At 40.7% G+C, this 21,115-nt stretch overlaps 1 protein-coding gene across 1 annotated transcript; it reads left to right on the plus strand.

Annotated features, from left to right (window-relative positions):
• The first annotated feature begins 369 nt into the window (after positions 1–369).
• On the plus strand, positions 370–7,463 carry btbd3b (BTB (POZ) domain containing 3b). Its single transcript, XM_038738108.1, has 4 exons — positions 370–1,363; positions 2,228–2,318; positions 4,241–4,359; positions 5,096–7,463. The coding sequence occupies exons 1-4, from the start codon at positions 1,053–1,055 to the stop codon at positions 6,126–6,128; spliced, it is 1,554 nt and encodes a 517-aa protein (XP_038594036.1). The 5' UTR covers positions 370–1,052; the 3' UTR covers positions 6,129–7,463.
• Positions 7,464–21,115: the final 13,652 nt, after the last annotated feature.

Below are 21,115 nucleotides of genomic sequence, written 5' to 3' on the forward strand. Positions count from 1 at the left end.
TGAGTCAATCAAAGCAGCAAAGACCAATGGATTGCAAACACAACTGTTTGTATACATTTATAAGCTCTATAAAAAAGAAGTATGATTGCATGAATTAAGCAAATTCTGACCCTTTTGAATTATAACATGGCATCTATATTTACTGCAGACTGAATGCTGTGGCTCTAGGTAAAGCAAACACAGGAAGCAAAACAGTAGATGAATATATCATTCTTATGGGGAATGGCTGTCACTTTAATTGAGACATTGACTATTGCATATTCAAGCATGTGCTGCACTAGGCTGCATTAGCCAATCATGAATGTTGTCCGCTGCCATTGGCTGAGCTATGAAGAGAGCCGTGTACTGTGCTGTGAGGGGCTGGCAGGGGGCTCTCTATCTCCTCTGCGCTCTCTCATTCAACCTCTGTAGTCAGCAGAACAAGTGGCTGAGCAGAGTAGCACAGCCGCCACGGCTACAGCATCCTGCAGATGACTCTGCTCCATGGAGGAGAGGGAGGGAAAAAAGGACAAGTGTTGGAGAGAAAAGGGTAGATCCACAAATGAAGAGAGACTGAAAGGGGATGAGAAGCACAGAAGGCGTAAGAGGGGTAAATGAAAGGACTTGAGTTAATACGGCTGTCTGCCTGAGGACCACTGCAGCTGTACTAAATCTGGGACTGTCAGGAAAACCCTCAGCAAAGGAGCAAGTGAGAGAGGCAAGGGAGCAGAGGAGAAAAAGAAGTGATTTGAAGAGCTGATTCCATCACTCTGGACAAGCAGGGATGGCAACCCCAAGAGCCTCTCCGTCAGCAGATCAAACTTCACACAGAAAAAGTGCCTTCGGATAACCAATCTGAACCTCTTCAGAGGAGTGAAGAAAACAGGAAAAACAGAGTTATTCTGTTAGTTCCCGAAAGGTGAAAACTCATACAGGACTACTGCACTGCTGCACACAGCTCAAGTCTCTGCTGTCCTCTTCTCAAGTATCCCTCAGTCCCCCCTCGCACCTGCCTGCTCCTGGTGAATGTCTTCTCTGCATGCACTCCCACTGCTCCGCAGTTGAACACACTCATGGTCGATGCCAAGGGAAGGAATATGAAATGTCTGACTTTCTTCTTAATGCTTCCAGAGTCAGTGAAAAGCAAGTCAAGTAAAAGCTCCAAAAAAGGGAATGCCAGCGGCAGCTCCAAGCTGCCCCCAGTCTGTTATGAGATAATCACTTTGAGGAGCAAGAAGAAGAAGAAGATGGCAGCGGACATTTTTCCTACCAAAAAGCCAGCGTCCACCACCACAGTGCAACAATACCAGCAGCAGAACCTCAACAACAACAACACCATACAGAACTGTAACTGGCAAGGACTCTACTCCACTATAAGAGAGAGGTGGGTACAACCAGCTAGTCAGTTTTCAGCAACATCACATTCAGTGAAGATGAATTTGAAATTTAAAAAGAAGTTCAATAGATAGAAAGTGAATGGTCCACTGCATTTTAATTGCCAGTTTTCTGAACAGAACCATCAATAATTCTATAAATGTATCACAAAACACTTGTGTATGGTAATTAAATGTATATTAAGGTTTGTGTGTGTGTGTGTGTGTGTGTGTGTGTGTGTGTGTGTGTGTGTGTGTGTGTGTGTGTGTGTGTGTGTGAGTGCGTGGTGGGTGTTCCCTCTGCCCTGCCCTGAATCTGCTGGGGGTACCTCTGTTTACACCCTCTCCTGCTCTTGCAGCCTTTGCTTCTCTGACATAACAGAGGGCGGACAGCCACCGGGTGTGTTTGATATGCATAACAGGCTGTGGCTGTTTTGTACTAAAAGCTAAATATTTACCTTGGCCTATCAGTAAAAGACCCCAGCTGTCCAGAGCAAAATGTGTGCTTTCCAGCCTGGCTTTGTTGTCTCTCCAGACAACATCATGGGGCTGTTTACCCACCCCTGTGACATGTTCCACTACTTAATAATATATGAACGCAGCTTTATTGTTGGTCCCATTCTTTCACAGTGGGGATTTTCCATTTAGTTCATTGTCTAGTTAACTTGTCTCTCTACAGATCTAGTAGTTTAAGCTGAAAAATTATTGAGCTTTGAAAGAAGTGTTGTGTGCTGTGTAAGACTTTTAAATCAATAAAATGTATTTAGTCTTGCCTGAAGCAGTTAGAACCCTTTATATACTGATTTTATTTTGGGGGGGGGGGTAGCAGAAAATACCTCTACTTTCTCCTGTTTTTTGTTTCTTTCCCCTTTTAGAAATTCAGTAATGTTCAACAATGAGCTGATGGCAGATGTTCACTTTGTGGTGGGTCAGCCAGGAAGAACCCAGCGGCTGCCAGGACACAGAGTAAGAATTTCATCAACCACTAAAATCATGGTAGCAGGGAGGAAATGAACAAGCAATCAGCCAGCCTGGCCCAGTGTTGTTCGTATCATATCAGCATAAAAACAATCTTCCTCATTGCCAGCACTAATGGAACTAAAATCCTTTGTGCTCCACTGTCACTTCCGCACCATGTGTCTTCCCGAGACAGTCCTCAATTATTTATGCAAATGAGGCTGAAGGATAGAGGCACAGAGTGAGCGAAGGAGGAAGGGATATCCTTGTCATCTCACACAGAATGGGTCGCCTTTGTTTCTGCTTTAGCTCAGCTTTTCAGAGACAGCTCTGTAATTACTCAACTTTAAATCAAACACATCCAAACACACACACACACACACACACACACACACACACTTATGATAACGCATATAGCAAGGTGCATCTTACATCCTAGAAATACTTTTGTACTCATTTGCTTGAATATCTTTCTGAATTTTGGAATGACAGTATAATGAATCTACTATAAGTAGCTATGATTATTATTATTGGGCGCATATTCATCCTGTTGATGCCAGTTGTATCCTGTAGGTCGACTTGACTTTTTTGTTTAATCATTAATTCATCTTGCTTTTTTAAGATGTTTACATAAATCATCGATTAAGGTTTATAGTTGCCTAGAACATGTGCCTCATCTGAAAGCACATCATTATGTCTACTCTGTTTGAATACTATTATAACATTCACATTATATCTAGTAAGTGATTTTTCAGCCATGAATTTGGCTCTGCGATTCATTCCACATCTACACTATCAGATGAGGCCTGCGTGGGTCATTTTTTCTGTTCTTTATATGTGACCCTAATGTATGCTCTATGATTGGTAGCTGCAGCGCACTTTGTGCATTTATAGAACACATTTATGGAAGGACATTGATGATGACTTGACTGCACTTTATGCTGAGACATTATGGGATATAATGACATTCGGGGCAGCAATCTTTATTGTGTCCATTTGGCAGAAATTCAGATGTGCATTATGATTTCATTTTCAAAGTTATATCCGTACAAGATGGAGGATGTAGCTAACAGCTAAGAGCAGAATTTTATGTGAACATCTGTAAAATAAAATGGGTCAAGAGGTGAGACTAATCTTTTTCTAACATGCAGTATTTATATATCCGTCTCTAAATCCACATAAAAAAGCAACTGTCTTTCAGTTGCCCTCTTTCTTATGAAAAAGAAACATGAATATCAGTGTGTAACAACAATAACAGCACTGTTTTCAAAAACTCTTATTTGCAAGGTTTAATTTAGTTTGGGTTCATTGCAATTAAATTCACAGAAATTCTGTCTGCTTTTTTGTGAGAAAATTTATACCACCCCCATACCCACCTACACATACTTGTGCTGCGCACACACACACACACACACACACACACACACACACACACACACACACAGACCTAAACCATGAATGTACTGGAGTATAATTATACAATTCATAGGCTTGTACTGTATGCAGTGCTTATTACTGAAATTATTAGTAGCATTGTGTTGCATCTGATTTCATCATAAGTTCAGATAAGTCATTTATTTATGTAAATTGAACTTATGCTGCAATTCTGTTCAGTTGTGTCATTTGGATTTCCTGTTTGTTTTGTTTTTATCAGCAGCAATCTTGTCCATTAGAAATCTCCCTCCCTGTCCTCAGGGGAAATAGTAACTGGCTGAGCACTGCTCATTATGTGAGAAACTCAACAGGTTCAATCTCTCCATTGATTAGAATTAAGGCATTGTTCAATATCCACACAGAGATTGGTGGCTACATGTGAACAAATTGCATTTAGTACAATTTTCTACCAAAAGTTACTACATGTCATGTTGTTTCCAGTGAAATTACAGACAACCTACTCAGTCACATTTATTTTTTTCTTCTTCTTCCAACAGTATGTTTTGGCTGTGGGCAGCTCAGTGTTCCATGCCATGTTTTATGGTGAACTGGCAGAGAACAATGACGAAATCCATATTCCAGATGTGGAACCGGCAGCATTTCTGGCAATGCTGAAGTAAGGATTCTCCACTGTCTAAACTCTTCAACATAGAGTAATTCCTTCAACTGGCCCTGCTCTGTGATATTACATTGCCCTTATTCATATAAATGTCATCTTCATGTACATAACTGCTATTTCAATTTCATGTTGGTGAAAAAACCAATGTTTGATGAAACTAGTATATATCCATCTCTGGCACCTGTTCAGCACTTACCCTGCCAGACAAATGAAAGTCTTTCTTCCTCTTTCTGTGAGATAGAATCTATGTGTCTATTTTCATTTCATTATACTTTCTACCTTTCATGCTGAATCACTCCATAATGTTCTCTACCTCCTCCTTGCTGTTCTTCCATCACTTTTATTTATGAGTTTTGTTTTGTATGTCCTTGCAGGCGGGCTACAGTAGGTGGTAGATGAGGGTGTAGGAGGAATACTATTTTGTTGGCTAGTTTGATTAGTTTGCACCACGATTTCACTCTGTTAAGAATCTCATTTCATTATTTTCCAACAAGGTTTTGACCAGATGCAGCGATGCTATTGCATACAACACTGTAATATCAGTTTCAACCACAATCAACTAAAAATATCAAATGAAGATATCTGTTATATTTACCATGCCCTCTGGTCTTCTTTTTACAATATAATTACCTTCTTAAGAAACACATTCACACGAGGTCCTTTTGCATGTCGTTACTTTCGTATTTGATCTGTTGTCTACAAAGCTGAGAAAGTCACATTTTTACCTCAACAGGTACATATACTGTGATGAGATTGACCTGAGTGCTGACACAGTGTTGGCCACTCTTTATGCTGCCAAGAAGTACATTGTCCCACATCTAGCACGTGCCTGTGTTAACTTCCTGGAGACCAGCCTGAGTGCCAAGAATGCCTGTGTGTTACTCTCTCAGAGCTGCCTGTTTGAGGAGCCAGAGCTGACACAGCGCTGCTGGGAGGTGATTGATGCCCAGGCCGAACTGGCGTTACGCTCTGAGGGCTTCTGCGACATTGACGCCCAGACCCTGGAGAGTATCCTACAGCGAGAGACACTCAATGCTAAAGAGATAGTGGTATTTGAGGCGGCGCTCAACTGGGCTGAGGCTGAGTGCCAGAGGCAGGAGCTTACCTCGTCGACTGATAACAAGCGTAAGGTTTTGGGCAAGGCCATGTACCTGATACGTATCCCTGCAATGGCTCTCGATGATTTTGCCAATGGAGCAGCCCAGTCGGGTGTGTTGACGCTTAATGAGACCAATGACATCTTCCTGTGGTACACAGCAGCCAAGAAGCCTGAGCTGGAGTTTGTCAGCCAGCCTAGGAAGGGCCTGACACCCCAGCGCTGCCACAGATTCCAGTCCTGTGCCTACCGAAGCAATCAGTGGCGTTATCGGGGCCGCTGTGACAGTATACAGTTTGCAGTGGATAAAAGAGTTTTCATCGCTGGGTTTGGACTGTATGGATCTAGCTGTGGCTCAGCAGAGTACAGTGCCAAGATTGAGTTGAAACGTCAAGGGGTACTGCTGGGACAAAACCTCAGCAAATACTTCTCTGATGGTTCCAGCAACACCTTCCCAGTTTGGTTTGAGTATCCAGTCCAGATCGAGCCTGATACCTTCTATACTGCCAGTGTGGTTCTGGATGGGAATGAGCTGAGTTACTTTGGGCAGGAAGGGATGACAGAGGTTCAGTGTGGGAAAGTGACATTTCAGTTCCAGTGCTCCTCGGACAGCACTAACGGCACAGGGGTGCAGGGGGGACAGATTCCTGAGCTCATCTTCTACGCTTGACAACCCCAGTGCACACATTGACTGGTTTTTAGTGCACTGATGGAAAACTGAAATGATCACTTTGTGCATAGTGTCACTCTGTGTAATTTTTTTTGTCACTACTGTTCAAAACAATTTGATCTCAGACATGTGAAAGGGTCTAATGTCGTTTTAATTTCAGTAATTGGTCCACTTGAGTAGGACCAGATATATGTTTCAAGATGTTGCATTGTCCAAATATGTAGATGAACAAAAGTCCTAAAAGATTAAGAAAAAAAAATCTGGCACTAAATGTGCATGTATATATGAATATATGTAAATTCTGAAAAATATATGATGCCACAATTGTGGCCAATGCTGGCCACAAAAATATCTTATATGATGAATATGCTACAGTATGTTTATTATTTCTATGTTTGCATAGAAAGCACATATATAGCAGCAATACTTCACATTCTATATTCTACAATGAGCATTTCATGTCAGGACTTGTCTGGACCCTCAGCATTATAAAGTAAGTGAAAAAAGCTGTATAATACTTTCAACATACAATTTCATTAGGCATTTGTATTTCACTGGTTTCAATTGAATCTGCAGCTTTTTGATACTTTGAATCTAGTAACGGGGCACTTAGAGAGGGCTTAGATTAGGGACCACTAGATATGAGACACATAACCCCTACAGTATCTCTCTGTAGCATGTTGCTCTGCACCTACACTCATCTCAGTCACTCTAGTGCGATTAATTTAGATCAGTGGCATTATGTTTACAGTGAAATTTTACATAAAGTGATCACCATTCGCCACTACATGGTAGGGTGAAAAATTTCTTTGGTTATCTATCTAAATCTGTCTGCATTGCAGCACTTACAGCATGGGCAGAACTGTTCCATTTCATCTAACGTGTACTACTAATTGTTCTGGCTCCTTGGTTTTGTTTACAGCAAAACGATCAATGATTGATTCAGTGTTAGAAGCTGTTTATCTTATGGACTTTTACTTCTCTTCGTTAAAAACCCTGTGCACACTGAACTTCTGAGCACTCCCTCCCAATGTGATCATACAGTTATCAGAATTTGCAGAAGCATACTGTATATGTTACAGGATTGCACTGATGTTGTAATGGAATTTGTTGGGGGTTTTTTCACTTGTTCTGTTTAATGAGGCAGGTTGTTTCATTTAATTTTCTGTGCTACTGAATATATTTTCTGGTGTAGGATAAACATCCACAGGCTTGTCTGCTGATGACAATGGATGGGCAAACTGGTGTTTATGTCCTGTGTTTACGTGCTACAGTGCTGGGAGACCAACGAATGTGTATGAGTGTTGATGATGCAAATAAACAAAACAAGTGGTACATGTTGGTTGTTCATCCCATCTGTAAAAAGTGATAACGCTACATACTTTGTCTAAAATAATAAGATTGGAACAGATGATGCCCTTTGGCACAGCAGTGATTTACAATGCCATTGAGAGCTGTCTGTTGATAAATGACCCCTTTCTTCATGCCACTTATACACCCTGCCTTTTGTCTGTCAAACTCCAACTCAATTCTGCATCCCACTGAACTACACAACATTATACCTCCCCCTCCTTAATATGAATTTTAATAGGCTACAACTCCAAAGTATGGCTTTTTGATGTGCAATGACTTCTGCAATGGTATGAAGACATTGACAGCATGGCAAACAATGTCTACAATCATGGATTTTTCAAGACAGCAGCCATAAAGAATGGCTCCTAGACAAGGCCATCACATGTCTTAAAGTTTTAAGAAATAGAGAGAAGATAATAGAGAGATATTACAATATTGAAAGTCTAAAAACCTCTGTGTGTTGAATTCCCAGCATACCACACTGGCTGTTTGACCCAAGGTCAATCTTGATGTGTCTGTCTGCTGATAAAAAAAAGACAACCAGTCTCAAAAGAGGATTTCTACTCTTTTTCATATCTTTATCTTAGAAACATTCTTTACAAGCTATGTTGAGTTGAAGTTAAAAATCCAAACCACAAACACAATTTCCCAAGCACTGACAAAATAATAGATTAACAAAGAGACTTTATAAATGTTTGAGTTTTACTTTTTCCGAGTGCCTGTAAAAATCAGAATCAAGATGAGTCATTTACTGAATCTCGAGACGAATCATATCTCTTGGTGAACTCTATGTTCAAAAAGATAATTACTCCTGGGAGCTTATGGCAGGTACTTTATTACCACGGCAATCAATAGTGGTGAGACCAAGTTTGACATCGCCAATGAGCATGAAGCCCTTGATGAATTGAACTCAGTATGTTGGGGGACTCGGTTTTTTAGTACGATTTTTCATGATTGTGGCGCTAATGTTGTAAGCAAGATCATTAATTGCACTGGAGGCAGCAGGGGACTAGAATGTGCTGCGAGTCAGGAACAGGCCTGCTTTCACACATATTATCATTTTGCAAATGTAAATTATCTATGGCAGCAAACATTACAATCCAGGTACAATTTACAGCAACAGTAACTGTGTAATAAGCATTTGTGTCACCTCTGAAGCAAAAACTAAAAACCCAGAACTTTGGAGAGACTTTTCATCATTTTGTTCTCCCCTGGAACAATTGCTGTCGACCTGATATTTTTTGGTGTCACAGTCAGCTCGGAAGGCAGGGGTGCTGCCAGAGGCTACCAGCTCACTGCCAGAACCGTGCTGGGAACAGCTCTGTTCTTCATGGACCACATTACTAAAAACAACTGTTGGATCAATAGCAAGAATTCAATCAGCAGTTGTGTTGGCAGCTTTAATCACTCGCTATTACAGAGTAAATATTTGACTTCCAAAAACCTTTAAGATAAAAATATAACATGGACTCAGTATGTGATTAGACTATAGGAAAACATAGTATTTTTTTGTTTTATGAGAGGCAACAATTATTGTGGTAAACCATTTGAATTATATGAATGAAATGAAATAAAATCCTACGGCATAAGAATAAAGTTCGGCATCCAATTGTAATTTGCTTTTCAGTAAAGGTAAGTATTCTTAAATTACTGATGAGGAAGTCTGTGTGGTGATACAGTATTTTCCTAACGCTAAATGATCTCCCGCAATATTCAGGATTGCTTACTCATGTACAGTGCTGGTATTTACCACTAACATTTTAATACATAATTCAAAGTGTTCATTGTCTTACATCTGGTTTGACAGAGGAAGGGAAAAGGGAAAACAGAGCTGTGGATACTGACACACACTGGGCACATATTGCCCAGGAAAGTCTCAGTGTTTAATTGCTGTTCAATATGAATTAAGGATGAAAAGATTGACTTGAAAAGTCTGACTTGAGGAAGGACTTGGGATTACCACTGATCAACATTCTTAGGGCCGGATTTAATAAAGAGTACAAAAGTGCGTGTGCATTCTAAAATATTGCACGTGTTATTGTAGTACCTGTTATGGGTGATCAACTAAGAATTATTGCGTAGATGACAACAGGTGCAAACCCAATGGAGGTGGCAGTATTTAAATGAGGGTTTTGCGTGTTTTAATGGTTTCCGCCATGGAGAGTCGGAAGAGAAAGCAGCCACTAGTAAAAACCTTGTTTTTTTCAATCAGTGCATCCCAAATATGTGGAAATCATATGTCCTGCCCATCCTACCTAAGTACTTGGGACAGCACACCTGAAAAACTGCTTTGGGAAACCCCAGCAGAAACAGTATGTTGGAATGACCCAGATGTTAGGACAGGGTGAGAACTACAGGGGAGCCAGGGGGAATAAGACATGAACTCCCCTAAAAACATAATTTGTGAAATTTTGGGGGGTCTCTAAAATATTGACAGTGTGCTTTTTGTCATTAATTTCTATATTTCTGTATCACCATGGATCATGCGTAAAATCAGGAGCGTCATGCTTCATCCAGCCAGAATGAACGATCACCGACCGTCTGCAGCATGCCTTGTAGCTTCGCAATCTGCTGTCCCTGTCCCTGTCCGCCCCAGCGCCTTATTCCCTCTCCGACACCTACAATGGGTTGTGTCGCTATTACGACCGCCGTGCTGTGAACAGTTGGTGATCCATCCCTCTGGCTGGATGTATTTTAGTTGTGGATGAAGTAGAGTTGCAAGAAGTTTGGGCATGGCAGGTAAGGTGTGACTCCTTCTTGTAACTGGCTCCAAATCAGCCCTTAGGTCAGACAACAGCTCCAATATGGCATGGCTGGAGAGGCAAAATGTGCGCGTTCTTTGTTCCTTTCTCCACGTCTTCTATCATTACGCCTGTGTCTCCTTCTCACAACAATAACAGCAGCCATCTCTGCACAACACTTGGCGGCTTGCACCTTCCTTTCAAACGTATTAAATACACATGCTGTTGCACTCACATGAAATTGCTTTTAGGCTTGGTAGATCACATTGCGTGTAGTAAATAAATGTATTTGCATGTTACCCTCCCATTACTTTTCACAAAAAAATTAAACGTCCCAAATTGCATATTCATTAAGACAAAAGTAGTAAATGAACAACAAGCGCTATCTTTTGAAAGACGTCATTCTCCGTGCACACCAGAAGTAGATCAGCTTACATGTTAATTTGTTGATGATATCAAGTTTGCAAATGTTTGTACTCACGCAAACCTTTAGTAAATCTGACCCTTTATGTTCTAGTTAGATTGTCCCAAGTGCAGATAAGTCTGTGAACAGAACCAAAAGGGGGATGGTATTGTTTCCTTGCTCTATGGTTAACATGCTGCACATTACAAACTATCACATCACTGACTACTGGGCGTATTCATGTGGTCCTGGGTTAAAGAGCATAGAAAAGTCTCCTAAATCCACCCAACTGAAAAAAACGCCACACAAGGGAAAAGCAAATGCTGCGAGGAACCACATTCTGTCGTTTTACAGTATCAAACATCAGTCTGTTCACTTCAGGCAATCTCATATCCACTCCTCAACATCCTGATAATTTCCATCCTAGCAAAATGCCACTGAATTAATAATGGCCAAAGAGAGGAGAGAAAAACAGCTGTGGGTTTAAAGAATTCATCAAAGAAAATTATTTAAAAATGTGTTTTTTAATTCAGCAAATCTCACAGGAAATTGTAAAGCTCTTTTCCCCTACACTCCCTTAATTCATATCTTTTCTCTAAAGGTAATAATGTATCCATACAACAGTGTTCAAAGCACATGTTACATTACATAGTATACTAGTACAATCAAAGTGCAGAAACTAACCTGTAAGTGTTGTGAGAGCGTGGGGCAAGGGCTGCTGAAGGTTACAATGAATTGCTGTAATCCTGACAGATGTAAGGGTATCTGAACCCCCCACAATCCTTATTGCACTAACCTCAGCCTACTGGCAGCCAGTCAAGCAGGAACAAGGCAGGAGGTGAGAGGAGAATGAAAAGGGGGAGGCAGAGGTAAGTGGCAAGTCTGGTCTGACTAGTGCTCAAGTAAAGTAGTCATTCTCTTGATAATTATCACATAGATTATTGGTGGACAGTCTTAGTAGCAATTAATCACACAAGAATGGCAAAAGGTCACAAAGTCCAGATGCAAGGTGTAGGTGGAAGCAGGGAGAAGACAGGAGTTTGACTGATGATAGCCACCTTCACTTCTTTGTCATCCCCATCCCCAACCCTGCGGTGCTAAAGACCTGCAAAATGGAAGGGATATTATTCCAAATAATCTCTTATCTCAGAGCTGTTGCCTCCTGTCCTGTGTGGTTGGGATGCATTGCAGGTTCGAGCTTATGATTGTGTGCCTTATTTATCTATTTATTTATTCATTGGTACCAGGCAGAGCTAAATCGTTTCAACAGGCTGGGGCATTGAAAGGCCAGCTTTTATGTTGGATTAGCCTGTTTATAGCGATGTCGCTCAGCTCCAGATGGATCAATATGGCTGGGATTTCTGGAGGTAAGCGCTCCATGTATCAGGTGAATTATGATTGCAGAAAAGAGTGGAAATACGCTTTTAGTGGACAATGGGAGCTGCAGAGCCGATTCAAAGCAGCCAAAAATACAGACAACACAGTGACAGCGTATTGGGCACACACTGGAAGTAAATTATATTACCTTCCAATGGTGCAGAGGTAAATACCCTGTTTACATAATTGTGTGTTTGTCCTATGAAATACGATCCCAGAAGGTATATGAATGCTGCACTCGGGCAAAAAGTAGTTCTTTCACGCGCTCTGAAAGCTGAATTTGTTGGTGTCGCATTATGCTAATCAAGCTATTTATTCCCACAACTATGGTCTCGTATACCTGTCACCCACAGCCATTACGGCAAGGCTTGATCAAAACCTTGAATGTTGGCAGCTTCCCACTGAGAGAGGTGATGAGGGCTGAGCATGCTACTTTTTGCATGCGCTCTAGAGCCTCTATTCACACTGAAGCATGTCCTCTAAGGCAGCTCCATGGCTTTGATAGTATGGAGTGAGAGGGCCCTCCTCTCCCCAGGGTCTGATATAATGAGAGTGAGCTTACTAAACATGATCTGCGGCTCTCTCAAATAAGCTACTTGAAACAGCTCAAGCCTGACACAGTACAACAAACAGCACAGATTCATCTGTACACACTCTCTCTCTCTGTCTCTCTCTCTCTGTGAACAGGGGGGGGGTTAATTAATTCCTATATGCACAAAGAAAATGTGACGTGACAGATTTTGAATGATTGCATTCAGGGTTTGCAATATAAATATAAATATAAATGAACTGAATAGTTATAGCCAGAATAATGCTTTAACTGTGCCATTTCTCACATCCATAGTCCTAATCTCCTTTAGGATCTTATCACTTGGCAGCAGGGAGTCTGGTAATCAAAAGAGACATTATACTGGCAACAAGGTATTTCTTTTGTCAGACAAATCAGAAATATCAACTAGACTGGGAGTCAGCACAATTTAACAGTGCTACAGAAATGCATTTCCTGTCCCTGAATACACACATACAAGAGTGGATTTTATTTGCTGAATGCCCATTTTCTCTCTATTTAACCTTAAAGTGACCGAACATTTTCCCACACTGGCAATTTTTGTCTGAATTATTGCAAGGGGAATAATAGGATCTACAGTGGTGTGATATTGCGCCCGAGTTCTTTGAAATCCAGCTGAGCGCTACCAGCCGACTTTTGTGTCCTAATTTAAGAAGTGGAGCACTGTCTCCCGTTCCTCTGCCCTTTTATATGTCCTGCTTATTACAGGGAAAACCATTTACTGCATCTAAAAGTCCATGCAATTAGCATCGTTCAAAAAGGCATTACCTCGGCGATCACATCATAATGCATACCATAAAAGCTACTGTCACACATTTCATTGTAACTTCAAAGCAGAGACCCAATGTGTAGTGAAAGAGGGATTAAGAGCAATACACCTGCATTTATAGCAGCCCCACACTTCAATAATCTGTCAACACAAACATCCCCACAGCTGCACGATCCCGGCCTAATTGTCAAGCTGATGATGAATCTGATGTGGGCGAAGCAAAGAATCTTTTCTCATCTTACCATTAACTGAGATAATTAGCTGCAGCTGCCTCAACCGTCTGAAAGGAAGCCACCTTTGACGTGCTCTGCAATATCAGTCAAGGTTTAAATGAACTGTAACATCAAATAATTGCACTTTTCTAGTTAAATATAACAGATATCTAACTGGCAGGTGAGGGTGAGAATTCAATGCAATGTACATTTATATTGTTTCAGATATTTAGAGGAGCTGCCATCAGTGTTCATCTGACCTAACTAAAACTCTTTCTGCCTATGCTTTTTTTAAGTCGAACCCCAGACTATTCCCTCACTGCCCTCAATAATGGCCTCAATTTAAGCTTTACTATGCCTTACCTTCCCCTTATTTTCGCTTGCCTTTGAGATACCAAAGCTTTTCTCGCTCTGAGCTGCTGGAAATAATCACAGGACATGAGATGAATAAAAGTGTTGTGGTTTGTGAAAGTTTTCCTAGTTTGACTTTGTGTGTCTCGTATTTGTGTGCACATGTTATACATGCTTTGTCCAGAAGAAAGGAAAGTCAGGTGACAGCTCTGATAAAATAATGAAACTATGTGTGAATGATAGATAAAGAGAGCATCAGACCTTTATTTAAAGCGCTCATCCCAAACAGGCCCACTGTCTGTATGACTGTAATGCGAGTAATGTGTGTTTATACTGGCAGGCAATCACAAATGTACACAGGTGCGCGATGAGCACTATATATTCATTCAGGGTAGGTGGAATATACGCTTCATGTGTTTTTTCACGTTTGTGTTGGAGGAAGAACACAATGCATGATTGTCAATGTTTGGGCAGATGTCATTTGGGTGGCATTTCCACTGATGGTGTCATATCTAGTAGATAGTAATGATGGGATGGAAGGTAGAATAACAGGAAAGCGTATTATCATGTTTGTACACCAGAACATAAAAGTGAGATTTACATTTCTGCTGGGACATTTTTCAATCTTTGACCATGACAAAAGCTGGGATTGACATATTTGCTGTTGACATATTTAGCTTTTAATCTTAATGTGATTAATTTGTGTGTGTTAAATATTTTTTAATTACCACTTGAGAAAAATAAACTGACTATAATAGATAACAGCTGGATTCTCCAACAGATAAAGCAACCAAGAGTCAACGGAGAGAGAAGTAATATCATCCAACCAGTAGTACATGTAATTCCAACATAATTTCTTTGGTTATCAATTATTATCTCACCTAAGGCAGCACTAAAGCAAGCAGAGCAAGAACAGAACATTTGCAAGCATCCACTGCTGAAATACAACTGTTTGCAATTCTTGCCGAATTAGCATTTGTGGATAAAGCTGGAACAATAGAAAGTAGTTAGATATGCTCAAAATGTGCGAGGTCAGGAAACGTGCATTGATAATGTAAGAAACTGTGAATAATTAATATCTTTCATCAAGTACCACTGGGTTCATTGAAAAGGCACAGTCTAGAGTTTGTGCTCTCACATACACATCCACAAAATTCTTTAGGAAAATGAATGAGTCTGAATCCAGTTTTGCCTGCTTTGAACCACCCCTCTCAGCATTTCCCTGCCCATCTCTCTACTGCATAGAAGAGGCACATGAAATATAAAAAGGCCAAACACGTCAGCTCAACAAGATTGGAGTGGAGGGGATTTTCCTCAGTGTGTAGTGCTGCACCTCCAGCAGCATTCATGACCACAAGGAGGAGGAGGCAGAGGAGGGGCAGCTGGAATTCCATTTCTAACTGATGAAATTCTCTTCATCATGCCTCATTTGCATAACAAAGGTGCATTAAATGCATTATATATGGGAAAGTGTAACTGTGAAGAAAAAGGCTGTCTTTCCAACGCAGTCCTCTATTTCCAGGAGTAGACGCAAACTCTTCTGCACAATTTCCACCACTGACTTGGAAAGGTTCAAAATATCACCGCCCACCATCACCTCTACACGACAAGTGTGCATGAGTCCCTAACCAAACGTTTAATGTGATTAGAGTGTTCATGTAGTTTAAATAGTAATTTATCCAAAGACCGTGATATGTGAGGATTGCAGTCTGCTATTTCCTGATGTTATTTATACCTACTTGAATATATCTTTTTAATTTGCAATATCATTAAAGTCTCATGAACCAGTGACTTGTTTCAGTGAAGCACAGAGAAGGAGCTGTAGGTTTGTAATATTTCATCAGAGGTCTATTATGCTGATAAATTGGATGGGATGAAAGGAAGGGCCATTACAGCTGAGGATCCATGCCAGGTGTCACTATAATTTAATTGAGGGACTAAAGACAAAGAGGCAGCCTGAGGGAAGCCTGTCAATAACGGGCCTGATTGCAGATGACAAGTGGCACAGTAACCTGTGAGTGAAAGGACAGACAGGAGGCTTTAGGGCAGCTTCACCCTGCACAAATGACAAGACTTGGGGGAGCTCAAAGATACAAAACGTGTGACACCTCTTGAGAATTATAAAAAAGACATAGAATCATTTTATTAAGAGTAACAGATCTGCACTTGAAAAATAAGTAAGACATTCGTTAATGTTGTCCCTCTGAAATCAGCACATGCAGTGTCACTGTTTCTAAACAAAGAAAAGTGGCAGTTTGTTTTCATGATAAACATTAGGGACGTGGGAGGTAAGCATATGTGCAGGCTTCACTCAGCTCTTGATAAAGGAGATATTTCACTTTCTCTGTGCCATACTGGATTTGTCAACTACGACTGAACCAACTGTGATCGATAGCTTCAGATGTTTCATTATCTAGCTGTGCATCGTTGCTATTTAGATCAAGCCGATGCCTGACGAGGTCTGAACAGTACAGATTATTAAACTGAACACTTTTATTTATTCAAATGTGTGAATCCTATCTTTCAGTTTGAAAACCATAATTTACACTTTCAATTTTTACTTTAAACCTTTAAAATCTCACTTCTAATGTTGTTATATGCAGAGGTAATCTAACGTCACGCTCAATGAGCACTACTGCAGCTACATACAGCTAGATGGGAGAAAGGTCAGCTGATCTTGAAAAATCACCAGGCACTAGCAGGAATGAAAGTGGACACAGGCAGACGCATTACATAAATTATGCTTAAGCAGTGCTATCCGAGTCATTCACATATTCAATACAGCACTTCAGGACCTCAAGAAGATTTGCAGGATTAGAGGTTGTAAGCCAGACCAGCTCGATATATTGATCCCCCCTCACCGAGAGCTGCATTCAATTTCCCAACAATTAGATGCACCTGAAGGTTAATATGGTGCTTTGTTAATCTGTTCTGTGTTGTGTTGTCTAAAACTAACCCTTTCTTTCTCTCTGTCTTTCCCTGTTTTTTCCCCCACTGCATATGCTGGTGCCACCCTACCAATCTGTTTGGCTGAAAGGGTCAAATCTCTGGCAGGGCACTATCCACAGAGGTCTTTTAGTAATTAGTAATGCCATGATATTAATGCATTAGGAGGAGAGGTTTCCTCTCACAACACCGCTAGTAAGTACTCTAAATCACTGCTAGGCAACATTACTGGCCCGAGTAAATTAGGCTGGTCCCCACCATGACCTTGTAACCACACTAACTCCTCCCATGAACGCAGTATGTTTTTAATAGGTTTGCTATTATATCCAGTGGCAATTTTGTTTCCATCCTTCCCCGCTGCCTGATTTCATATTCCGAGGATGTTGCAGGACTTATCGCCGTGTGAGAATGAAATTTCTCTCATGGGATCTGGGGGATATTTCTCCGGTGTGGCATACATTGGGCTCCGAGAAGTAGAAATGACAGCAACATTACATGGTTTAAATGAAAACCCCATAATATTTTCCATTTTTATTCATAAGAAGCTATGGCATGCCTCTCATTGGTTTCTGTGTATGAATGCAGAGTGGTGGAGGGGATTGTGTAGCAATTCTCAGTTATAAATCAGGGACAACTGAGAATTATGGGGTCAACTGAAATATAAAGAGATTGTGTATTTCTGAATGTGTAACACACATTACTTGATATGAGGCTCACACGTGTTCATTTTATACTACTACAGCCATCCAATGAATTCATACATCCTAATCTCGGCTGAAAGTGAGCCGGCAGAGCGAAGAAGGGGCTGATACTGACCAACTAGAAAGGAGGAGATTAGCTATCAAGGTTTTTGCTGCCGTCTGCTATTTTAGGGGGAAACTAATGACAACTGAAAAGGGAAACAATGACTCCAGATCTGGAGTAAAAGCAGCTGAAGCAGAAAAAGTGGTGAAAATTCATTTCCAGGTGAAAATGTAAGATAATGCTAGTAGTTACTGTCACTGTAAATCTTCCATCAAAGAGAACTTTTCCATCAAAGCTGATATTTTAAGCAGTCTGGCCTAATAAAGTGAATAATTGGTTGTTTTAAAACAGCTTTTCTCTGTTCGGGCACAGTGGAACTCAGCAGCCGTGCAGCGGCAACAGCCCCCGTGCCAGCTTGGAAATAATGGAAAAAATTAGGCCTGATGGAAAATCTATTACAACAGCTGTAATTTTTTTTTTCTTAAAGCCCAGGTTTTAGCCCAGGTGTTAATCTGGTGTACCTATTTGTATGCTTTCACTCTGCTTAAAATCGCACCTTCAGTGGTCAACTCCTTACCCCATACAGAGGTGACAGCACTGCATACTAGTAGAGCAAGAATTCGTGTTTTATCCCCCAAAACAGCATCAACCCCAACTCCAATCAGTGTGAAAACATCACAGTAAATCCAAATCACTAGTCCACATTCCTGCCAGGTTTCAGTAATTTTCACCTACACCAACCTCTCCTCAGCACCACCATATTGCCACCTTTGCTACAGCTGATTCTGCAAAACTCAGAAATGAGATAGTGTGAGAGTGGTTTTATTGTGTGTGTGTGTATGTCTCTCTATGTGTGCATGTAGCAGTAATGTACAATGTGAGCATATTACAGTCGATGTTACAAACTCAGATGTCTCTAATCAGTCAATATTTCGATAAGATTGATATTACTGCTTTGCCATTTAAAGGCCGCTGTCCCCACTAATGACTGATAATCCATGAGGTAGCCAATGACTCATACAAAGAAAGGTAAATTCTGCATGAATGTATGACAGCTAAGTGTTCCCTCAAGGCTACTGATTCACATCATATCCTGCTTAAGCTGACGTCACATCACCATTTTTGAAAAGGTGCACAGTGCATGTGAAGTGTCCCTCTGGGGAAATATTTCCTGTAGCATATGTTTGTATGTCCATGTGCATCAGACCGGCAGTAAGAGCAAGGCCAAATAAAAGTTAGCTCTATTACTGTGACTGTAATGTGTAAACAGCAGGAACTCCAATGCAGATATCCCTCACCTTCAATGTTACTCTATCCTGTAGAACTGCTGATTTAAACCATTAATTCAAACTCACACTGATCTCAGAATTTTTCAATTTTCTCATCTCCTCACACACTCTCCTTCTTTCCCCCCTGGTGGCGGATGGAGAAGCAGTTGGTGGTAGTGCCTCAGTAATTGGAGAAACCTTCTGAAACATGCAGATGAAGCAGGGTGAGACGGATAGAAGTGAATGTGGAAAAGGAAAACGGACCAGATTCCTAATTATCAGCCTCTTTTCTCCTATTCCTTCTGTCTTGCTCTGACGAGGTTAGAGTCGTACAATGGAGCCTCCTTCTACTCTTCATGCTAGCCTTGCCATAATTAGGCGCAGTGTACAGGGCTGAACAGGGATTGATGCTCACACAAAGGCCTGAGTGAGAAGGGGGTTCAGAGAAAAGCTGGAGCTTTGATGAGAGGGTTAAGAGCATTGTCAGCACTTTCAGCCTTACACACGTTACAATGAAACACCCTGTCAGCTGAAACACAAGCTGCCTTACATGAAACCTGGACACACAGACACAAATTAAGTGTACGCACTTGTACACAAAATTTGCAGCGTGCGCAGAATATGATCTGAAACATCAAATGCATTTTAGCATTAAGAAACCTTAAATTAATCAAAAGCCAATGCAGTTAAGTGCAGTTTCAAAATGATGGAAAGAAAAGGTAGCTCCGAATAGCAAATATACATCTAAAATAATATTACTCCTTTGCAGTGAAAGACAGACAATGTTAATGAGGTGACATTCATTTCCTTTCAGGTGGTGAGAGGAGGATGAGATAGGCTGTCTGCTTTTTAATATATCTAACAGTGTCGGAGGCCCTGCTAGCACACAGCAGAAGCAAGTGCAGGGGTATACTGTAGTCGACTGCATTTTTCAAAGCACTGCACAGAAATTGTTGCTATTTGCATAAACACAGTATAATGTGGATAGATATCACATTGTGAGTGTGTTTTGCTGTTTGTGTGCTTGTCTCAGTGAGTACAGTCTATTCATGGATGTGTGAGTGAATGTTAAATTCAGGATGTAAATTCTGTTTTGCCTTATGAGACAACCAGCACACCAACTGTTGCTACAATTCAGTGAGCTAGGGAGAGATGTATGACGGCGTGTTAGGGCTTCTATTATACAGTATTTAGCTATTATAGTAAACGTACGGGCACTGCTACATATAATAACTGTCCTTTTATTCCAGAAGCAAAGGAAGTATATAATAGAGCCGTGGAGAGTAGCAGTGGGTGAACCCAGTTAAAGAGTAACCACCCATCAAGATGCTCTAAGAAGTAAAGTGAACACAAAGCTAGAGCGCAGGATATCTGTGCAAGCAACAATATATCTGAGCACAAGATTACGGTTTAAGCGCAAGCAGGGGCTGTTTGAGTTCAATAATCTCAACATGAAATCAACATAGTATGCTCTCAAATTGAAAGGCCCCACTCGTGAATTAAGATAATAATCCCATACATACTCTGCTTTTAATAGTACAGAGTACAGAGCGTTTAACAACACAAGCATATCTGAAAAACAGTATTTTTATAATCTCAGAGAAAAAATTCTCAAATTTACTTCAATCGCGGTTTCTTCTTTGAAAATTACCCCATTCTCCCAGGTTTTTAAAAATCTACAATGACTCTATTATGCTGTTGTAGAGATGCAATGTTAACTTTTGATTGTGCATAAAAGTAGAGAAGCCAAATTGTGGGCATAAAATAACCCCAAATAAAGTTTTGTAAGAATGTATTCCTATTAGGTATGTACTGTGCAAGGTTACCAAAAGTGAAAATGTATAGCAGATGTCCTTTCACTGTGAGATTGAATTGAATACCGTCTGCTTCAATCCAAAAGCAAATTTGTCATTAAGATATTGCATTATTTTTTGTTCCAAAAATTTAAATATAGTTTTTTTTCTCTACAGAAGTCTTTTTCTGACGTATTTTCATCTTAAAGTCCATTTCATTGTCTCTTGCTCTACAGATGTTTCGACAGCCATATTCTGGTTCATTTTTCTCCAGGCAATTACATTTTATCAAACATTCAAACTCTTTGCAAAATCTAATTCTCACTGAAATGATGACAGGAAAAGCTCTGTGTAGCATTCTTCCCATGGTTAAGCCACCTACCGCTGCTAAAGGAGGCTCAGCACTACCCCTCTTGCAGGGTGCCGGGTTGCTCTTATCGCCCCACCACGAGGCCGTAGAGG

The sequence above is a fragment of the Micropterus salmoides genome, unplaced genomic scaffold (assembly GCF_014851395.1).
Source record: "Micropterus salmoides isolate LMB-PRFRI ecotype aquatic unplaced genomic scaffold, ASM1485139v1 Ms_hic_scaffold_22, whole genome shotgun sequence".
NCBI lineage: Eukaryota > Metazoa > Chordata > Actinopteri > Centrarchiformes > Centrarchidae > Micropterus > Micropterus salmoides.

Excerpts from the sequence above, each read along its gene's own strand:
- btbd3b (XM_038738108.1), top strand. The coding sequence starts at position 1,053 with ATGGTCGATGCCAAGGGAAGGAATATGAAATGTCTGACTTTCTTCTTA. Across the intron at positions 1,364-2,227 it reads TACTCCACTATAAGAGAGAG|AAATTCAGTAATGTTCAACA; the intron begins GTGGGTACAACC and ends TTCCCCTTTTAG. Across the intron at positions 4,360-5,095 it reads GCATTTCTGGCAATGCTGAA|GTACATATACTGTGATGAGA; the intron begins GTAAGGATTCTC and ends TTACCTCAACAG.